We start from the raw sequence: 18955 nt of genomic DNA, 5'->3' as shown, positions 1-18955 counted from the left end.
ATGTGCAGGGGGTGAAGTGTTATGTGCCCTTATAAAGTGTTGCAAGAGTAAACACTGACTATTGCAGATAAAACCTAGTGTGGAGAAGCCCATCCCATTCTGAACATGGTCCAGTGTGTCCAGTCCACTATCAGATCGTGTCTGTTCGCCCTGGGGATTGTGCCATCAAGGGGACTTGACATTGGTTTCTGGTAGCAGCAGACTGGGTTCTCAGCTGTAGTTGCCACCAGGTTGGTTTTCATGAGTGGAAGTCATGTTTCTGAGCCTATGGGTGGCATGCATCACTACCCCATGGGTGCTATACTTAGGAGTCCATAGAAGTGTCGCGACTCGGTCCAGCTGAGCCTGCAGTAACCTCCGTCAGGTTCCCGAAAGAAGGCACGAGAGCTGACAATGGTACAGTAGGGAGGACCGGTGCCAAAGACACAGTAACTTTATTTCTGAATCTCTAAGATTTATACAGAAGGCAAGCAGTTCTACACAATACAAGATTCTTCTTCTTCTAGCGTTTGCCCTTCTTCCGTAGCCAGTCAACAGCGTCAGGTTGAGCCTGATGTAAAGTTTCGAGACCTCCTTTGCGATTACACAAGGTATCGTGATTTACTGGTAGTTAGTTAAAGATCAAGCGGTTACTGGATTTTGCTCTCCTCCTCTAATGATTTGCTTGCAAAACTTATTCTTCTACAGTTGCTATGTTCCCATTACTATTGTCCTATATGTACCTAGTTCCAGGAATATAATCAAGTAAGCATAACAGAAAAACAGGGAAGTGGTTACATGCCACCAAGTCCACATCAGCCAGCTGAGGCATAAACAAGAGCAGGGAAGTTAGTGGAGCGCAGCCAAAGGCCATGGTGTGTCCATGTCACCCCTCCTGGCTGACCCTCTACTCGAGGGGCCTGCAAGGGGTAACATGCCACCTCTCCCAGCCATCCCTCTTAACGAGGGGCCTGTAAGAGGTTTACCTTGAATGCTGCTGCCAACATAGAAGAATGAGGGAGTGTTAGGGAAAGAACAGGATAGATCACCCCATTTGCTTCCTTGTCAAAATCATCCTCTGCTATGGTAACTGTTTGATGAGCATTTATTTATTTTATTTTTTTAATTTTTATTTTTTTACCTTACTTATTTAAAAAAGGAGACATTATCAAAACTGTAGGCTAGGAGGGGTACAACTCCACACAATTCCCACCACCTGATCTCTATATCCCATCCCCTCCCCTGATAGCTTTCCTATTCTTTATCCCTCTGGGAGTATGGACCCAAGGTCATGGGTTGCAGAAGATGGAAGGTCTGGCTTCTGTATTTGCTTCCCCACTGAACATGGGCATTGACTTGTCAATCCATACTCCCAGTCTGCCTCTCTCTTTGATGAGCATTTAAATGAGACATAAGCATCCTCTAATATTTGGCCCATTGAACAATCTTATCTATAGACCTTTTCCCACTGACTCACCTTCCTGATATTTGGTTTACTCAGTCATTGGTCAAAGGACATACTCGTAACTTAGGCTGACTCAACATGGGGAGAAATGTTGCTTCAAACTAGTGTTTTCTATTCCTCAGGTAAGTGCACTGAAGTAGCATGACTGGATAGTATAGCATTCCTACTTAGGGCCTTTCAAGGAACATTCACATGGCTTTGTAAAATGACTGCAGTTCACAGTCACAGTTCCTCTCTGTTGATGTTTGTGTGTCGGGTAGTTCTCTTCTTCTGAATCATGCATTTCATCATTTTTGGTATTTTAATCTATTGATAGCTAAGCACAAGTAATAGTTGCTTTTACTAACATAGCTGTCACTCAGCTTAGTTTACATGATTTAAAGTGACGGTATTTTGAAGCAGATGACAAACATATTCTTACCATTTTCTTTCAAATAGAGACTTACAAATACTTAGAATTTATAGATAAGTTTAGGAGAATGAGGGATTTAATCAGAACCAAAAGGAATTTCATCTTATTTCTAACAGTTGACACTTCACAAACAGGACACATGGAATTTAAATTTGCCAAAATTAATTAATTATTTTTGGAAGTTCATTGGTCTTTCACATTGTGATTACATAATCCTCATAACATTATAATTAATGAATAAAATGTATTATATATGACTTGAAAAATAAGTTGAGAATAACAGAGTAAGTATGAAAATCCTGAATAAATGTTCATACGTCAGACTGACGACTTCATTTTAACCACTGCTTTATCCACAAGTGGGATATGCTATTCTACCTTCTACACACTTGCTTCGAAGAGGTTCTGATGATGTCCTTCTGTACCTGTATTTACATGAAAACTCTACAAGGTCCCCTGATTGAGTGTAGAGTTTGTTCCTATTTAACCATCTAAGTTGTATGTTATGTTTATTCATGATGTCTTCTGATATCACACACGGCTCTAGAAAGACAAAGAAAAACATAAAACATTAAATACTGTGCAAAGACTTGCCTAGAATTTTAACCTTTCAAGAAGACTCTATCCTACCCTTTTCCAAAATTTCATTCTCAAAACGTTTCCCATCCCAATATATATATATATATTGGAAGTCCATCAGGTAGATAAATAATTTAAATAATTATTATTCATATGAAATGAACTCTGACATATGATTGTGATAATTTAGTGTTATCATCAAGAATACATAATGTGTGTTATTACAGTCTGAGCTTTCATTAAAAAAACTTCCAGTGTTCAGATTTTTCATACAAGTTTTTCTACCATGATTTCCTCATATTAATATCTTCTAGTTAAATGTTCAATAGAACACATTTATTCTAAGCAGCACTATATCATGTGAACTATACTGACTTTTTCAGGATCTATGAGAATATTATGGAGCTTACCTAAGCATTTTGGTGGCTTGGCCCATGCTCCATTAAGGCATGTTATAATTGCACTGCCCTCGAGTTTATATAAGTTCTGGCATTGGTACTCAACCGAGGATCCTGGGGCATATACTGATAAAAGGGATGAAGTAATGTCTCCATTGTCAATAGGTGGAGGAGTCCCACATTTTTCTGTAGAGTCTAAAAAAAGATTTGATTTGATTTATTGACATTAAACCTTTATTAAATTAATGAGAAAAAGGAACAGATTTTCAGATCAGGATTGGACAGATACAAATCTAGCCCAGTACACAATATCAAGAGTTATGATTTCAGGCTGGGCAGATAGTGCACCAGACTTTGTAGCTGCTACCACAGAGGAATCAGGTTCATGCTTGGCTCCACCATACTTGGCATCAGAGCACTGCTCTGACCTTCTCCCTTAGGGTCTCTCTTTATCACTCTGATAAAAATAAATTCTAAAGAATATTCACTAAAGTATCATGTTTTTCCAGATGATAGAAATAAATCATTGAAATGTTTAAGCCATGGAAAGATGCACATTTCAAGCCCCCCCTTGCACTGAAATGTTTAAGCCATGGAAAGATGCACATTTTAAGACCCGCCCCCCCTTTGCATTTCAATGAAAGCATGCATGCAGCAGTAAGGGTTATGACCAGTTTGCATTATTTTAATGATAAAACCTGTTTGTCTTAATAAATGTAGGCTAGGGAGTCTGGCGGTGGCGCAGTAGGTTAAGCGTACATGGTACAAAGCACAAGGACCAGCTTAAGGATCCCGGTTTGAGCCCCAGACTCCCCTCCTGCAGGGGAGTAGCTTCAGAGGCAGTGAAGCAGGACTGCATGTGACTATCTTTCTCTCCCCCTCTCTGTCTTCCCCTCCTCTCTCCATTTCTTTCTGTACAATCCAACAACTATGACATCAATAAAACAACAATAACTACAACAATAAAAAAAACAAGGGCAACAAAAAGCAATAAATAAATATTTAAAAAAATAAATGAATATAGGCTAGACAATCTAATGGCTAAGATAAATAAAATTTCTTGTCACAGGGATAACATGTTGCAATGTCTATTGATCTCATTTTTTTTCTTCATTTTTTTACAAGAGAAAAGGAACATCATTTCTTCCAGTAAGATTCAAAGAATTAAATTTGTTTAATTAGAAAAATCCAATGATGTTTGTAACAAGGCACATCCTAGTCATCCTAGCTCCTACTGAGAACTGAAAAAAATTACAAATCGGGAGCCGGGCGGTAGCACACATATTGCAAAGTGCAAGGACCGCTCAAGGATCCTGATTGGAGTCCCAACATACAGGGGGGTCACTTCACAAGTGGTGAAGCAGGTCTGCAGGTGTCTGTCTTTCTCTCCCCCTCCTTGTCTTCTCCTCATCTCTTAGTTTCTCTCTGATCTATGTAACAGTAACAGCAACAATATCATCAGCAACAACAAAGGAAAAAAAAAAAAAGATGGCCTCCAGGAGCAGTGGAGTAGTATTGCAGGAACTGAGGCCAGCGATAACTCTGGAGGCAAAAAAAAAAAATTATAAATCTAAATATCATCTGGGTGTAATTATGAAAGTCCATAGAGGAAGTAGATCCAAAGGGCAATGACGTTCTCTTTTGTGAGCCAGAAAATACTGTTAACAATTTTCAAATTTTAGAAGCTATTATGAACAAGGAACCCACCTTCTCTGACCCATCTTGGATGGAGCTAGAAGGAATTATGTTAAGTGAGCTAAATCAGAAGACAAAGATGAGTATGGGATGATACCACTCATCAACAGAAGTTGAGAAAGAAGAACAGAAAAGGGAAACTCAAGCAGGATCTGACTGAGTTTGGAGTAGGGCACCAAAGTAAAAGTCTCTGGGTGGAGGGTGAGGGTGGATGATCAGCTCCCCTGGGTAGAAGGGAGTGGACAGGATGGGAACACAGTCTTTTGGTAGTGGGAATGGTATTTTTGTACACTCCTATTAATTTGTAGTCATATAAATCACTATTTAATTAATATGAAAGGGGGAAATTGATTGATTGTTTCAAACTTTTTAATGCACAGACCGTAGGCTGAGTCTTTGAAATGTTGACTCTCTGGGAAGCTTAGACCAGGAGAACAGAAGCAACCAGTGGTGTTACTTTATAAAATGCAGATGTATATTTATATGTCTGACATCAAAGAACAAATCATGTTGAGGTTGTGTATGATACAGCAAATCTTAACAATGGGATTTTCAAAGTTAACCCAATTGCCAAATAATTTGATTGTAGCAGTAACTTTCTATTGCCTTCTTAAACCCTTAAACAGCAGGAAACTCCTGCTTCTTCTGTAAAGCCCAAATTTTCCCCATTCTGGAACCTCTAGGGTGGGGCTCACTTTCCAGCATTTTTCTAATTCATACCAACTGGTACTGCATCTGCTGATCCCAACCTATTCAATGCAACAAGTACCACCTTGGCATGCTTCACTTCAGAATGTGTCCAGAGATGTCAGGCGTGGAATGTCAACCCTTCAACCTCATTACTCGGCTACCAGGTTCTAGATGCTACCACAATGCCAGCTGTACTTCCCTGGGCAGACGACCCCACCAATGTGTCTTGCAGCTCCGCTGACCCAGAACCCCACCCCACTGATAAAGAGAGAGACAGACTAGGAGTATGGATCAACATGTCAACGCCCATGTTCACCAGGGAAGTAATTACAGAAGCCGAACCTTCCATTTTCTGCACCCTATAATGACCCTGGATCCATATTCCCAGAGGGATAAAGAGTAGGAAAGCTATTGGGGGAGGATGGGCTACAGAGCTCTGATGGCGGGAATTATACTCCTCTTATCCGATGGTCTTGTCAGTGTTTCCATTTTATAAATGAATAAATAAATAAATAAATAATTTTTTTAAAAAAGAACTTTTTCCCAATTTGATTTCCACAAATAGATTCTTATAAAAGAAGAGAGACTTGTGCTATTCCTACTGGCTCCTCAGGGCCCTGCCACAGTGGCTGTTCAGGCTCTGGGATCACTGAGGCTCCGCCTGTCACTCACTGAGCACCCTGAGTGACTGATACAGTGTGGATCACTCACTGAGACACCTTGGTGTACAAACACGGTAAAATAACAAGAGTATAATTCCACACCTTTCCCACCACCAGAGTTCTGTGTTCCCTTTCCCTGCAGTGGAAATTGCAGTAGTTCTTCCAAGATCACCGATATGGGTTAACTGCTACTTCCATAACTATCTTTCTATATTTATTTATATGTTTGCTGATTTTACCCTGTGGCTCTCCATTCTCCTTTCTCTGTCACATATACTACTTCACTACTTCCCAGTGTCTCACCCCCCCTTTTCTCTCTCCACATCTTAATGGAATTGGTAATCTTCCTCTGGTAATCTTCCCATAATATTTACTCCTCTAAAAGTATGTAACAAAAATTTTAGGTGGAATTTCTGGCTTCTGCAATTGCTTCTCTACTAGAAGTGGCCAGTGGCAGGTTGAGCGATTACCCATTTATCAGAATCATAACAGGGAATCATAACAGAGAAGTCAGATAATTAATCATTAATAAGAAATTTGAAGCTCCATACAAGATAACATGAATATATCATGTTATATATGGGCTATATCAGAATGCAGAATGTTCCAGAATTACCACACTGCTTAGTTGTTTATTTGTGCAACCTATGTTCTGAATTAAAGCTATTAGTCAGCGATAGAAGAATGAGTACACTGTACTTATGCATTTTGATAGACTGGACCACTTTGCTCCTAAACACATTATGGATGGATTTCCATTAATCCTAAAACCTTCGACGCAGCTGTATGTGAATTGGTCTCCAAAGTGTTAACTGTCTGCCTTCTCAAACAAGACACCGTGTGACATCTCAGGTAGAGGTACTTCTCCTTACTAGGAAGTCCTAAGGAAAACAGGAAGAATAACCTGGTGCTTCCTAGTAGTATGCACTGCTTATGAGGACTTCAGACATGAAAGTATTAATTTTATTTTACTTAATTTTATTTGGGGGAGGATTAGGTGTGCAGTATAGTCTTTAACACATAGGCACAACCTTGATTGGTATCTAAGAGACACAACAGGACCCCAATGTCCCTTCACTCTGTCCTTACCTCTCCTTCCCTGGAGTCCTTTACTCTGTTCCAATATACTACCACAGTCCAAATTTTACCTTGTTTTCTCATACTGTTCTTTATTCTTAAGTTCCACCTATAAGTGAGAACATTTGGTATTGGTTGTTCACTTCCTGGCTTTTTTCATTCAACAGGATGCCTTCAAGTTCTGACCACTACACTGCAAATGAAAAGACCTCATCATTTTAACAGCTGCATAGTACTCAGTTCTGTATATGTGCCAAACTTCCTTAGCCATTCATCTATCGATAGGCATCTGGGTTGCTTCCAAGTTCAGGCTGTTACAAACTGCTGCCATGAACATAAGTGGGCATGGTTCTTCATGGAGAGGTGTTTTTGTTTTCCCTAAGCTTATCCCTAGGAGAGGGATTTCTGGGTCACAAACTAGGTCTATTTCTGGAGTTCTGACTGTTCTGAATCTCCAGTCTGTTTGCCACAAGGGTTGGACCAGCTTATATTCCCACTAGCAATGCAGAAGAGTCCCATTTCCCCACAGCCTCTCCAACACTTGGTGTTACTGTCTCTTCTATGTAAGACATTATCACAAGTGTAGAGAGAAATTTCATTGTTGTTTTTATTTGTGTTTTCCTGATCACCCATGACCTTTTTTCATATGTCTGTCAACCCATTGGATCTCTTCTTTTGAGAAGATTCTGTCCATATCATCCCCCATTTTTAATAGGTTGTTTGCCTTTTACTGCTGAGTTTGTGTGTGTGTGTGTGTGTGTGTGTGTGTTTGATTATTAGTCCTCTGTCTGATGTATGACACATAAGTATTTTTTTCACTCCATGGAGGTTGCTTTGTTATGGTGGTTAATTCCATTTGCTGTTCAAAACTTTTCAATTTTGTTTGTTTGCTTTTACTTTTTGATGTAGTCCAATTGGTCTGTTTATGCTTCTATTTTCCTTGTAAATGGATTTGAATCAGTGAGGATGTTGTAAAAACTTATTTCACAGCCCCCTAAAAGTAAGTCTCTAATATATTTATGTTAATAGATATATGACTGTAGGGTTTGGGTTGTAGCATAGCGGGAATAAATATATGACTGTCTAAAGGGCCAGCGGGTGATGTGCCTGGTTGAGCACACAAGTTACCATGCTCAAGGATCTTGTAGGAGAGAGGATTCATGAGATCTGAACAGTGTGCAGGTGTTTGTTTCTCTCTCCTTATCTCCTCCTCCCTCTCAATTTCTCTCTGTCCTATCTAATTATATTAAAAAGTGAAACATAGATACTGGGAATAGTAGAGGCACTTCGACCCAGCAATAACCTTGATGGCAAAATTAATAATAGTGATAAAGAGAGAGAGAAAGGAAGCGAGGAAGAAAGAAAGGAATATGTGACTATCTTATTGATTAAGACAGTTTTCCATTATTCCAGTAGTTCTTTTCATCTGGTCAAGTCTTGTTATTATTTTTTTTCACCAAAGCACTGCTCAGCTCTGGCTTATTGTAAGGGGGGTTGAATGTAGACTTTGGAGACTCAGGCATCAGAATCTCTTTGCATAACTGTTATGCTGTCTCCTCCACCTTTGGTCAAAATTTTCATTTACTCATTCGGCTCATTAAATTTATTGAATTTTAAGCCCCATCATTTGTGTGTGTGTGTGTATGCATTTTGAAAAAATTATTATAGAAGGATACTACAGAACTGAAAAATAGCTCACTTGGATATTGCCCTTGTTCTGTCATTCATGCACATGGCACAGCATTGAGCTGGGCACCACTGCACTGAAGGAAAAGAGAAGGACCGCTAACTGCCTAATAATCTCAGTTATAAGTGGGACTTAATAAATAGAGACACGGATGGAGAACACAAAGTGAAATGTGGCCTAGACATGGTGTATAGCACTAAAGCAAAGGACTGTGTAAAGGGGAGGGGTGAAGTGGAAAACTCTGGTGTCCTGGCACATAACGAAATGATCTTCATGTGGCAGTGACTGCACTGTAAACATTAGCCCCCTCAGTAAAAGGGAATAGAAAAGTAAGTCATCCACTTTTTTTATGTGTTTACAAAGAACTCCGTACCCACTCATCCACACATGAAAACCTAAATAGGTTTATTTGCAAAGCAAGTAGCCAATATAAACTATTTGTAACAGATAATGTGGATGAATCCTAGGAAGTCAGAAACATGCTCAGACCAGGTTACTTACTGACAGGGAGGCATTTGGCAGGAGGAACCCAGTCATTTTCCGTACATGTTAGTATGCTCTGACCATTTTCAAGGCTGTAACCAGATTGGCAGGTAACTCTTGCAGTTTCCCCTTGATAATATTTGCTTTTCCTTTCTAGAATTTGTCCATGTTCCAGGTAACCAAGAGTACATTTTCCTAAAGATCATAAAAAAGATAAATGAAATTGAAAAATAAATATATGTGGTTAATGTAATGATCTAATTTTTTCCTGACATTATCATCCAAGGAAAGCTAAAGCTATAAGCAAATGTTTAAAAAGATAAATCAACACTTGGTGTTATTTATTTAGCTTTAGCTTTACAAGTATGTTAACCTGTGTGTCCCATTTTCATTTCTTACCTCATTTTCATTTCTCATGTGACTTTTATGAAACCTCATAAAGGAAATACCTATTTGATTTCCTTTGTTTATACAACTTATCTCTTGGCCTTGTATTATAATTCAAGACTTAATTATACTCACACTTTTTTCTCTCTCCACTATTGAAAAACTTACAGACAAAATTTTGTAGACACTTGCTTACTTCGGCAGAGTAATTTTGGCATCCATCCTTCTCTTGTGCAAGAAATTTGACTCCAGTAAGTTTGCGTAGGAGGCTCAAAATTTTTATCACATTGATAGTAATAATATTTTCCTATAGGTGCTGGAAAAAATGGTTTATAATAGTCTTCTTGATATAGATGTCCATGTTTTATTTCTGGAAAATCACAAGGCCTCACTGGTAATAAAAGATAAAAGTTTACATAGTAACTTATTTTAATAATCTAATGATGAGAGGTCTTTGATTATATTCTTATTTGCATAACCACATAGCATTAGATCCCTACTACAAGTCAAGCAGTAAGACACAGATGACAGAATGTGAGAACCACCTTGAATATGAAAATAAGATTTTGTACATATAGTGTGTGAACATGTATGATGGCATTTGTATGAGTGACATTAACTGGTAATTGTCTCCCACTTTCTGTCTTACTTAACTTAGCATAATCACCTCAAGTTTCATTTATGCTATCCAAAAAAGCAGAGTTTCGGTATTTCTTTGAATATAAATAAGTCATTTCTTTGTCCAGTTTCTGTGAAGCTTTTTCCAGAATGATAGGGGCCAGGCTTGTACATGGGTCATACTCATGCAACACAGCAGGCATCCCCCTAGGTGAACTGTCTCATCAGCCTAGCACATACTCTTTCAAGTTACTGTATTTATGCCTCAGAGTGGTATCGTTAGATCTTATGGCATACTGATTCGCTCTCTCCTTCCATCTATCTGTCTGTCTGTCTGTCTGTCTGTCTGTCTATCTATCTATCTCTCCCCAGATATATTTATCAGTAGGCTATCACACTGACTCTGCTGGCTAAGGATTCCTCTCTTCATTAACTTTGTCTGACAGATGAGAGAAGTCATGCTGCTAGGGCTTAATCTTGCCTCAATCACAGTTTAAGATCAAGAGCTGGCTTATCTTCCTAGGAAGTCAATGTGTCAGTGACTCCTAACACTGATAATACACTGTCCAGTATGTTTCATTCCTTTGTCAACACCCTTCAGAATGTTTGAGGGAAATTTCCTCTAAATTCTCTCTGCACTGTTATTGGGAAAATTTGCTCTCAGTGCAATAGAGTATCAAAAATGCTTGAAAGATTCACTATTAACTTTGGGGACACTTAAAGTGGATCTGTCTTAAATATATCCAGAGTTTAGTTATGAAAGAGACTATGTGTATTTAAAACTTTGCAGTAGCAATAGTTTCCCCTCATCCCTTGAGATTTGAGGATGAGGACTTCTGGCATGCCAAGCAAAGTCTCTACTTGTGGACTGTCAGCCTGGCTTTTCTTTCTTTTTTTTATTGATTTAAGAAAGGATTAATTAACAAAACCATAGGGTAGGAGGGGTACAACTCCACACAATTCCCACCACCCAATCTCCATAACCCACCCCCTCCCCTGATAGCTTTCCCATTCTCTATCTCTCTGGGAGCATGGACCCAGGGTCATTGAGGGTTGCAGAAGGTAGAAGGTCTGGCTTCTGTAATTGCTTCCCCGCTGAACATGGGCGTTGACTGGTCAGTCCATACACCCAGTCTGCCTCTCTCTTTCCCTAGTAGGGTGTGTCTCTGGGGAAGCTGAGCTCCAGGACACATTGGTGGGGTCTTCAGTCCAGGGAAGCCTGGCCAGCATCCTGGTTCAGCCTGGCTTTTCTAGCCAGATCTTCTTGTCCCTTAACTTTTTCTGATAGATAAGAGAAAGCTGTGAAGGTGGTGCACACTTCACAACCTTTAATCAGTGATGCAAATAAAAATCTTGGCCTATGGTGTATGTCACCAAAGTAGAGGACGCTGGCGTGGGGTGTGAGGGAGGGGGTTCAGGTCCTAGGGCATGAGAGTGGAGGAGGATGTAGGCAGGGAGTTAAAGTGTTCTGCAGAAAACAGAGAAACGTTATACATTTACCAACTACTTTATTTACTGTCAATTATAAACTATTAATCCTCCAATAAAAATTAAAAATATATATTACAGAATGAAGTAAAAGGACATTAGTCAATAACTTGTAATTCAATGAAAAAACATAGGCACCGCTAGGTTATAGGCAAATATAAGGCCACTATTAATGTATATGTGATTTGTCAAGTTTCCTTTTTCCAACAGGATGGAAAATGTATAGAATAATAACTGAAATGCAACAATTAATATGCTAATGTAGCCATAAGGTATAAACATAGTATAACATCATAGAAAGGAAAGGTATCCTGTATGGGAGCACATACTGGTATACTATTGAGGGTTGGCTATTATTTGCATTGGGTTGTTATGAAGTCAAGACGTCATTTATAATGTGTTCTGGAAACTTAAAACTAAGAAGTGACAACAATATCATTAACAAAAAATTATTTTCCTATAATATAATAGATACAGCACCTCAAAGGACATCATTCCACTTACATGTTTGACTGCATATAGGGCTAGCAGACCAGCCAGTTTCACCACACGTGATGTTGCTCTGGCTGTTTGGAAGTCTGTAGCCTGTATCACAGGTAATCTGTACTGTGGCTCCTTCCAGGTGTACTTGTCCTGAAGATGCAGAGTGGCCGTTTTCCACCCAGGGGAAAAAGCACTGTCCTGAAAACCCAAGCAACAACTAATACAAATCTTGGCAGGAAGAAAGGTTCTGTTTTGCAAACCAATCCAACATAGGTCAAGTTCTCTTGAGAAAAGTGTGTTCATAGAATGACCCAACAAAAGAGGCTTAGCTTAGAGAGTTTAAATTATTCTCCATTGGTGTATACAATTAAAAGTTGTAGGCATTCCAGGAAAACTTATATTCTGTTAGAAACTTTTCCCAATCTGGTTTCCACAAATAGCTTCTTACAAAAGAAGAGAGACTTGTGTGCTATTCTTATTGGCTCCTCAGGGCCCTGCCACAGTGGCTGTTCAGGCTCTGGGATCACTGAGGTTCCCCCTGTCACTCACTGAGCACCCTGAGTGACTGATATAGTGTGGATCACTCACTGAGACACGTTGGTGTTGGCGACCAGCCTTCCTCTGTGCAGGTTATTTGTGTCCAGGGCTTTTGTGAAGGAGATACAAAGTTGTGATGGCAGGAGTAGTAGAAATATTTTCCTGGAACAACTGGGAAGCTTTGTTTGTATCTGTCCTCATCATAGATGTTTCCATGCTTTATTTGTGGGAAATCACAAGTTCTTTCTAAAGGAAAAGAAGAGTGTTTTACATTAATAACCAGCCAAACCTTACTTTAACAATACTTTGACGTCATTATTGGTCTAGTTAGCTTAGTTATTCCATTTGTAGTAGTGACTGGAGAGCCAGAACAAGGCATAGTGAAGCATACAAATATTTTTGAAAAGTTCCTCTTATTTAGTTCTATATACATAATTCCAAGGGTCATTTTCACACATATAAGGAAATTGCAGAGGAAGAAATCAAGGTGTTTTTCTTAACTGAGAGATAGTTCATCTTGTAAATTGTACACTTTACTATGCTAAAGAGCCAGGTTCAAGCCCCCAGTATCATATGAGACCCACATGATTCAAGGAGAAGCCCCATGAATGGTGGAAGGGTCCTGTGGGGTCACTCTCTTCTCTATCTCTTTACATCTTTTCTGTTTCTTTCTCAATGAACTACAAATAAGAAGAAAAGTCTCGTGGAAACTTGTAGATGCTACTATGTTTTCATCCTTAACTCCCTTGGCAGATGACCTCACTATGTGTTCCAGAACCTCACCCGTCCAGACCCCTTTCTCACTAGGGAAACCTGAAAGAGGCTGGGAGTATGGCTCGACCTGCCATTGCCTATGTGCAGAGTTAAAGCAGTTACAGAAGCCAGACCTTCCACCTTCCGCACTGCTAAAGAATTTTGTTCCAACTCTCAAATGGGTAAATGTTATGGCAAGATGACTAGAGGACTTTAAACTCCAGTTCCATTAGGGCAGGATGACCAGAGAGCTCTAAACTCCAGTTCCATCAGGAGCCAAGAAGAGGGAGGAATTAAAAGAAGGCACTGCGAAGCAGTAGGTGAGACTTAGAAACGAAGAGAATGCGGGGCCATAGAAAAATATAAGCAGATCAATATAGAGAGAGATAAATAGAGATAGATAGAGATACATGCATAGGTAGTTATAGAGACAGTACTCAGCCATATCTGTGATCTTGGGATAATTACTGCAGTTCTACTGGAGGGAATGAGGACACAGAACTCTGGTGGTCAGAAATCGTAGAATGATACACCTGTTACCTGATAATTTTGTAAATCAATATTAAATCACTAATAAATTTTTAAAGTTTGATGTGAGGCTTCGTATCATACAGGCACAAGGACTAGTAGAAATTAATGTGGTTTTATCAGTAACTCTCCAAGATTAGACATTAGCTTCTGCTAGAATGGTGGGACTGTTTCTATCCTCCAGCATTCCAGTGTCTTGTTCTCTATATGCTGTAGCTGTCTTCTCACAAATCTGAGCCTGTTTCACCCTTGTTATTCTAGTCCAGGCAAAAAGTAAAACAAGATCCAGGGATGAATTGATGTACTTATTTTTTAGTAGAATAGAACAAATGCTACAAATGTTTATCTGGAACCAGAAATGACCTAGAATTGCCAAAACAACCTTGAGAAAAAAGAACAGAACCGGAGGCATCACACTCCCAGATCTCAAATTGTATTATAGGACCATTGTCATCAAAACTGCTTGGTACTGGAACAGGAATGACACACTGACCAGTGGAACAGAATTGAGAGCCCAGAAGTGAGCCCCCACACCTATGGACATCTAATCTTTGACAAAGGGGCCCAGACTATTAAATGGGGAAAGCAGAGTCTCTTCAACAAATGGTGTTGGAAACAATGGGTTGAAACATGCAGAAGAATGAAACTGAACCACTGTATTTCACCAAATACAAAAGTAAATTCCAAGTGGATCAAGGACTTGGATGTTAGACCAAAAACTATCAGATACTTATAAGAAAATATTGGCAGAACTTTTTTCCACATAAATTTTAAGGACATCTTCAATGAAACTAATCCAATTACAAAGAAGACTAAGGCAAGTATAAACCTATAGGACTACATCAAATTAAAAAGCTTCTTCACAGCAAAAGAAACCACTACCCAAACCAAGAGACCCCTCAAGAATGGGAGAAGATCTTTACATGCCATACATCAGACAAGAGTTTAATAACCAACATATATAAAGAGCTTGCCAAACTCAACAAGACAACAAATAACCCCATCTGAAAATGGGGGAGGTCATGGACAGAATACTCACCACAAAATAGACCCAAAAGGCTGAGAAACACATGAAAAATGCTCCAAGTCTCTGATTGTCAGAGAAATGCAAATAAAGACAACAATGAGATACCACTTCACTCCTGTGAGAATGTCATACAACAGAAAAGGTAACACCAGCAAATGCTGGAGAGGGTGTGGGGTCAAAGGAACCCTCCTGCACTGCTGGTGGGAATGTCAATTGGTCCAACCTCTGTGGAGAACAGTCTGGAGAACTCTCAGAAGGCTAGAAATGGACCTACCCTATGATCCTGCAATTCCTCTCCTGGGGATATATCCTAAGGAACCCAACACATCCATCCAAAAAGATCTATGTACACATATGTTCTTAGCAGCACAGTTTGTAATAGCCAAAACCTGGAAGCAAGCCAGGTGTCCAACAATAGATGAGTGGCTGAGCAAGTTGTGGTATATATACACAATGGAATACTACTCAGCTGTAGAAAATGGTGACTTTGCCGTTTTCAGCCGATCTTGGATGGACCTTGAAACATTCATGCTAAGTGAAATAAGTCAGAAACAGAAGGATGAATATGGGATGATCTCACTCTCAGACTGAAGTTGAAAAAGCAAGATCAGAAAAGAAAACATAAGTAGAACCTGAAATGGAATTGGCGTATCACAGGAAAGTAAAAGACTCTGGGGTGGGTGGGTGGGGAGAATACAGGTCCATGAAGGATGTCAGTGGGGGTTGTATTGTTATATGGGAAACTGGGGAATGTTATGCATGTACAGACTGTTGTACTTACTGTTGAATGTAAAACATTAATTCCCCAATAAAAAATTGATATGCTTATTTCTGTGAATATGTGTACATAGATAGGAACTCATGTATATGGGACTATAACACTTCAGTAAAAAGTTATGAAATATTAATAAGGGAAGAAACATCTGCAGCAAGAGCTGAGATTTAGTGACTCAATTCTGATGAATAGCCTCTGTAAATACTTGTATAGATATGTACTTATGTGAAAATTCAAGCATACTTTTCTATTAAGCTGTCTACTTTAAAATAAGCAGTGTCATTGTCTTTATTTTCTAAGGATACTATTTAAAACTGTATGGTGTGTGCAGCTGAATTGAAGGAATAGTTTTTCTCACTATTGTAGACAAGCTGAAGGCAAGATGTGAGCAGTGTTAGTTTCTTCATGAGCAGTAAAGCAAGCACTGCAGTTTTTTTCTCTCTCACCCTCTCTGTCTTCCCCTCCACTTTCAAAATTTTTCTTTGTCCTATGAGAAAGAATAAAAAAGAGTAAGAAAAATGGCCATCAGGAGTAGTGGATTTGTCATGCAAGTGCCAAGCCCCAGTGATAACCCTGGTGGCAATTTAAAAAAAAAAAAGAAAGAAAAAGAAAAAGAAAGGTGGCCAGGTGGTGGCACACCTGGTTAAGTGCACGTTACCATGCCCAAGGACTTGTCTCAGGCCCCCAGTCCCAACTTGCAGTGGGAAAGCTTCAGAAATGATGCAGTTGTCTTTCTGTATCTCTGTCTCCTCTGTGTCCTGTCCCTCTCAATTTATTTCTGTCCTATGCAATTAAATAAAAGTTTAAAAAAAAAGTACTTTACTGGATAGTAAAGTTTTAAACTAGACAGAACATTCTCTTTTATTCTTGTTATTATTCTTTTTTAATAAGTATGGTCCAAATATAGAATTAACATGCAAACCTCAGCACACAGCACATTATTAAGACAAATCATTCTTGTAAGCTAAGGGATAAAGCACAGTTACTCAGGCTCTATTTATTTATAAAGGCAAATGGACTATCTTAAAGAGTATTAAGATATTAGAATAGGGTACTGGAAAAGAGTCCTTGAATTTTAAAGCAAAGTAGATCATGGAGTGCTCTGTCAATGTTTTCTTGTATGTATTTGAGGACGTCTGGTGTAACGTCCAAGTCTTTGATCCCTTTGGAGGTGTCTTTTTTACATGGTGATGTTGGTGTACCTGTTTCATCCTTCTATAAGTTTTAGCCCAATTTTCCCAGCAGTGTTCACTACTAAGACGCGCCTTTCTCCATTTAGTGCTTTGGGTGCTCTTGCCATAAATCAGTTGTCCCATAGATGCTAGCGCTTATTTCTAGCCAACTTTAGGAAATGATGAAATATTCTCCTTTACCACATCTTGACTGAAAGTTGAAGGCATCATATTTGTTGACATAAGTCAGAATAAAAAAGCCAAATACAAAGTGGTCTCACTTATGGGTGAAACTGAAAAAACTAGGAAAAATGTGGACAACAATGGGTGGAACTGGTCTATTGCAGCAAAGCCAAGGACTCTGGGAATTAAAGTGGGGCGTGTTTTGAGAGGGCTGTGGGTACCCAGTGCAGGATTGTGGTAGATCATTCTTGTGGTAGAAGTGGTATCATGAGGAGATGTAATATACTCCTGTGACAACAGTGTCTTTAAAAATTTTTTAATTACTTATTTTCCCTTTTGTTACCCTTGTTTATTGTTATTGTTGTACTTATTCTTGCTGTTGTTATTTATGTCACTGTTGTTGGGTAGAATAAAGAGAAATGGAGAGAGGAGGGGAAGACAGAGAAGGGGAGTGAAAGAGAGACACCTGCAGATCAGCTTCATCACTCCTGAAGCGAATACCCTGCTGGTAGGGAACCAAGGCTCAAACCTGGATCCTTACACAGGTCCTCGTGCTTGGCACCAAGCATCTTAACCTGCTGTGCTACGGCCCAACCCCCATACCAGTGTCTTATAAATCATTATGTTGAAAATAAAATGATAAGATAGAAACAAAGAAGAAATATGAAATACTTTAAAATTAATAATATATAAAGAGGGCTGGAGAGATGGCATATTATGGAAAAGCCTTTCATGCCTGGGCTCAGAGTCCCAGGTTCAAGCTCCAGCACCACCATAAGTTAGAGATGAGCAGTTCCCTGGTCTCTCTCATTCTGTATCTTTCAAAGGTGGAGTTTAAGAATAAAGGACATTAGGGGAGACTTAAAGTGAAACTTGGGCCGGGTGTGACATACTCCATGATAGCAAAGCCCTCGGGTGAGGGAGGAATAGGGGCAGGATGAAAGGAAACTGGGGATCTGGCATGTCTCCTAGACACCAGTCAGGGGAAGATGACTGTCTGTGTGTCAAAGACTGTGCTGTAAACCATCACCTCCAAATAAAACTAACTAACTGTATATGTGCGTATATATATATATATATAATATATTTAAGACTGTAAGGTAAAAGGAGAAAACACTGTAAATAAAGACTTATAGTCAGTTAGTCAGTCAAGTCATAAAAAGTTGAAGGCACTATTAATATGTGTTATATGGAGCAATCTTTTATTTTTTAACTTCTTATTTTTTATTTTATTATTTTTTTAATTATTTATTTTCTTCCAGGGTTATTGTTGGGGCTCGGTGCCTGCACTAAAAATCCACTGCTCCTGGAGGCAGTTTTTTCCTACTTTATTGCCTATGTTGATGTTATTGTTATTGTTGTCACTGCTGTTGTAGTGGAAAGACAGAGAGAAATTGAGAGAGGAGGGGAAGACAGAGAGGAAGAGAAAGATAGAAACCTGCAGACCTGCTTCATCACTTGTGAAGCAACTCCTTTATAGGTGGGGCCAAGGGCTGGAACCAGGATCCTTATGCAGTTCCTTGTGCTGAAGCCTGCCATGTGCGCTTAACCAGCTGAGCTACTGCCTGGCCCCCTGGAGCAATCTTTTATATACACGGTTTGCATTTAGAGACAATTAAGACAGAATATATTTTTAATGAATGTAAAGTATCGGTGTTCAATGTGCTAAATTATTGCTATAGAAACTATTTACTTTATCAACCTTTTCCAGTGAATTTTAAGTGTAAACTAACGTGTTGTCATCTCGGTGGAAATTAAGATAATCTATTTTTTTCTTGAAATATATATATTTCTTTCTCCCTGCTGATAATTTTTTGTGGGAATGTGAAAATGTTCCTGATGTCAGGCTTTTAGCAGGCTTATTAAGACACAGTTGT

The 18955-nt window shown here is 39.1% G+C and overlaps 1 protein-coding gene across 1 annotated transcript in view; it reads right to left on the bottom strand.

The window, feature by feature from the left end:
- CFHR5 (complement factor H related 5) overlaps window positions 1-18955 on the bottom strand; it is a 52937-nt gene that overhangs the window by 33305 nt on the left and 677 nt on the right. Inside the window, exons 2-3 of the mRNA XM_060178498.1 lie at window positions 12692-12886; window positions 12121-12301 (exon numbers count right to left, since the gene is read on the bottom strand). Of these exons, the coding sequence (XP_060034481.1) occupies window positions 12121-12301; window positions 12692-12886 (376 nt within the window). The remainder of the gene's footprint in view (window positions 1-12120; window positions 12302-12691; window positions 12887-18955) is intronic.

This window comes from Erinaceus europaeus, chromosome 19 (assembly GCF_950295315.1).
Source record: "Erinaceus europaeus chromosome 19, mEriEur2.1, whole genome shotgun sequence".
Classification (NCBI taxonomy): Eukaryota; Metazoa; Chordata; class Mammalia; order Eulipotyphla; family Erinaceidae; genus Erinaceus; species Erinaceus europaeus.
Note: the sequence above shows the minus strand (reverse complement) of the source record. Positions and strands in the feature narration are given on the sequence as shown.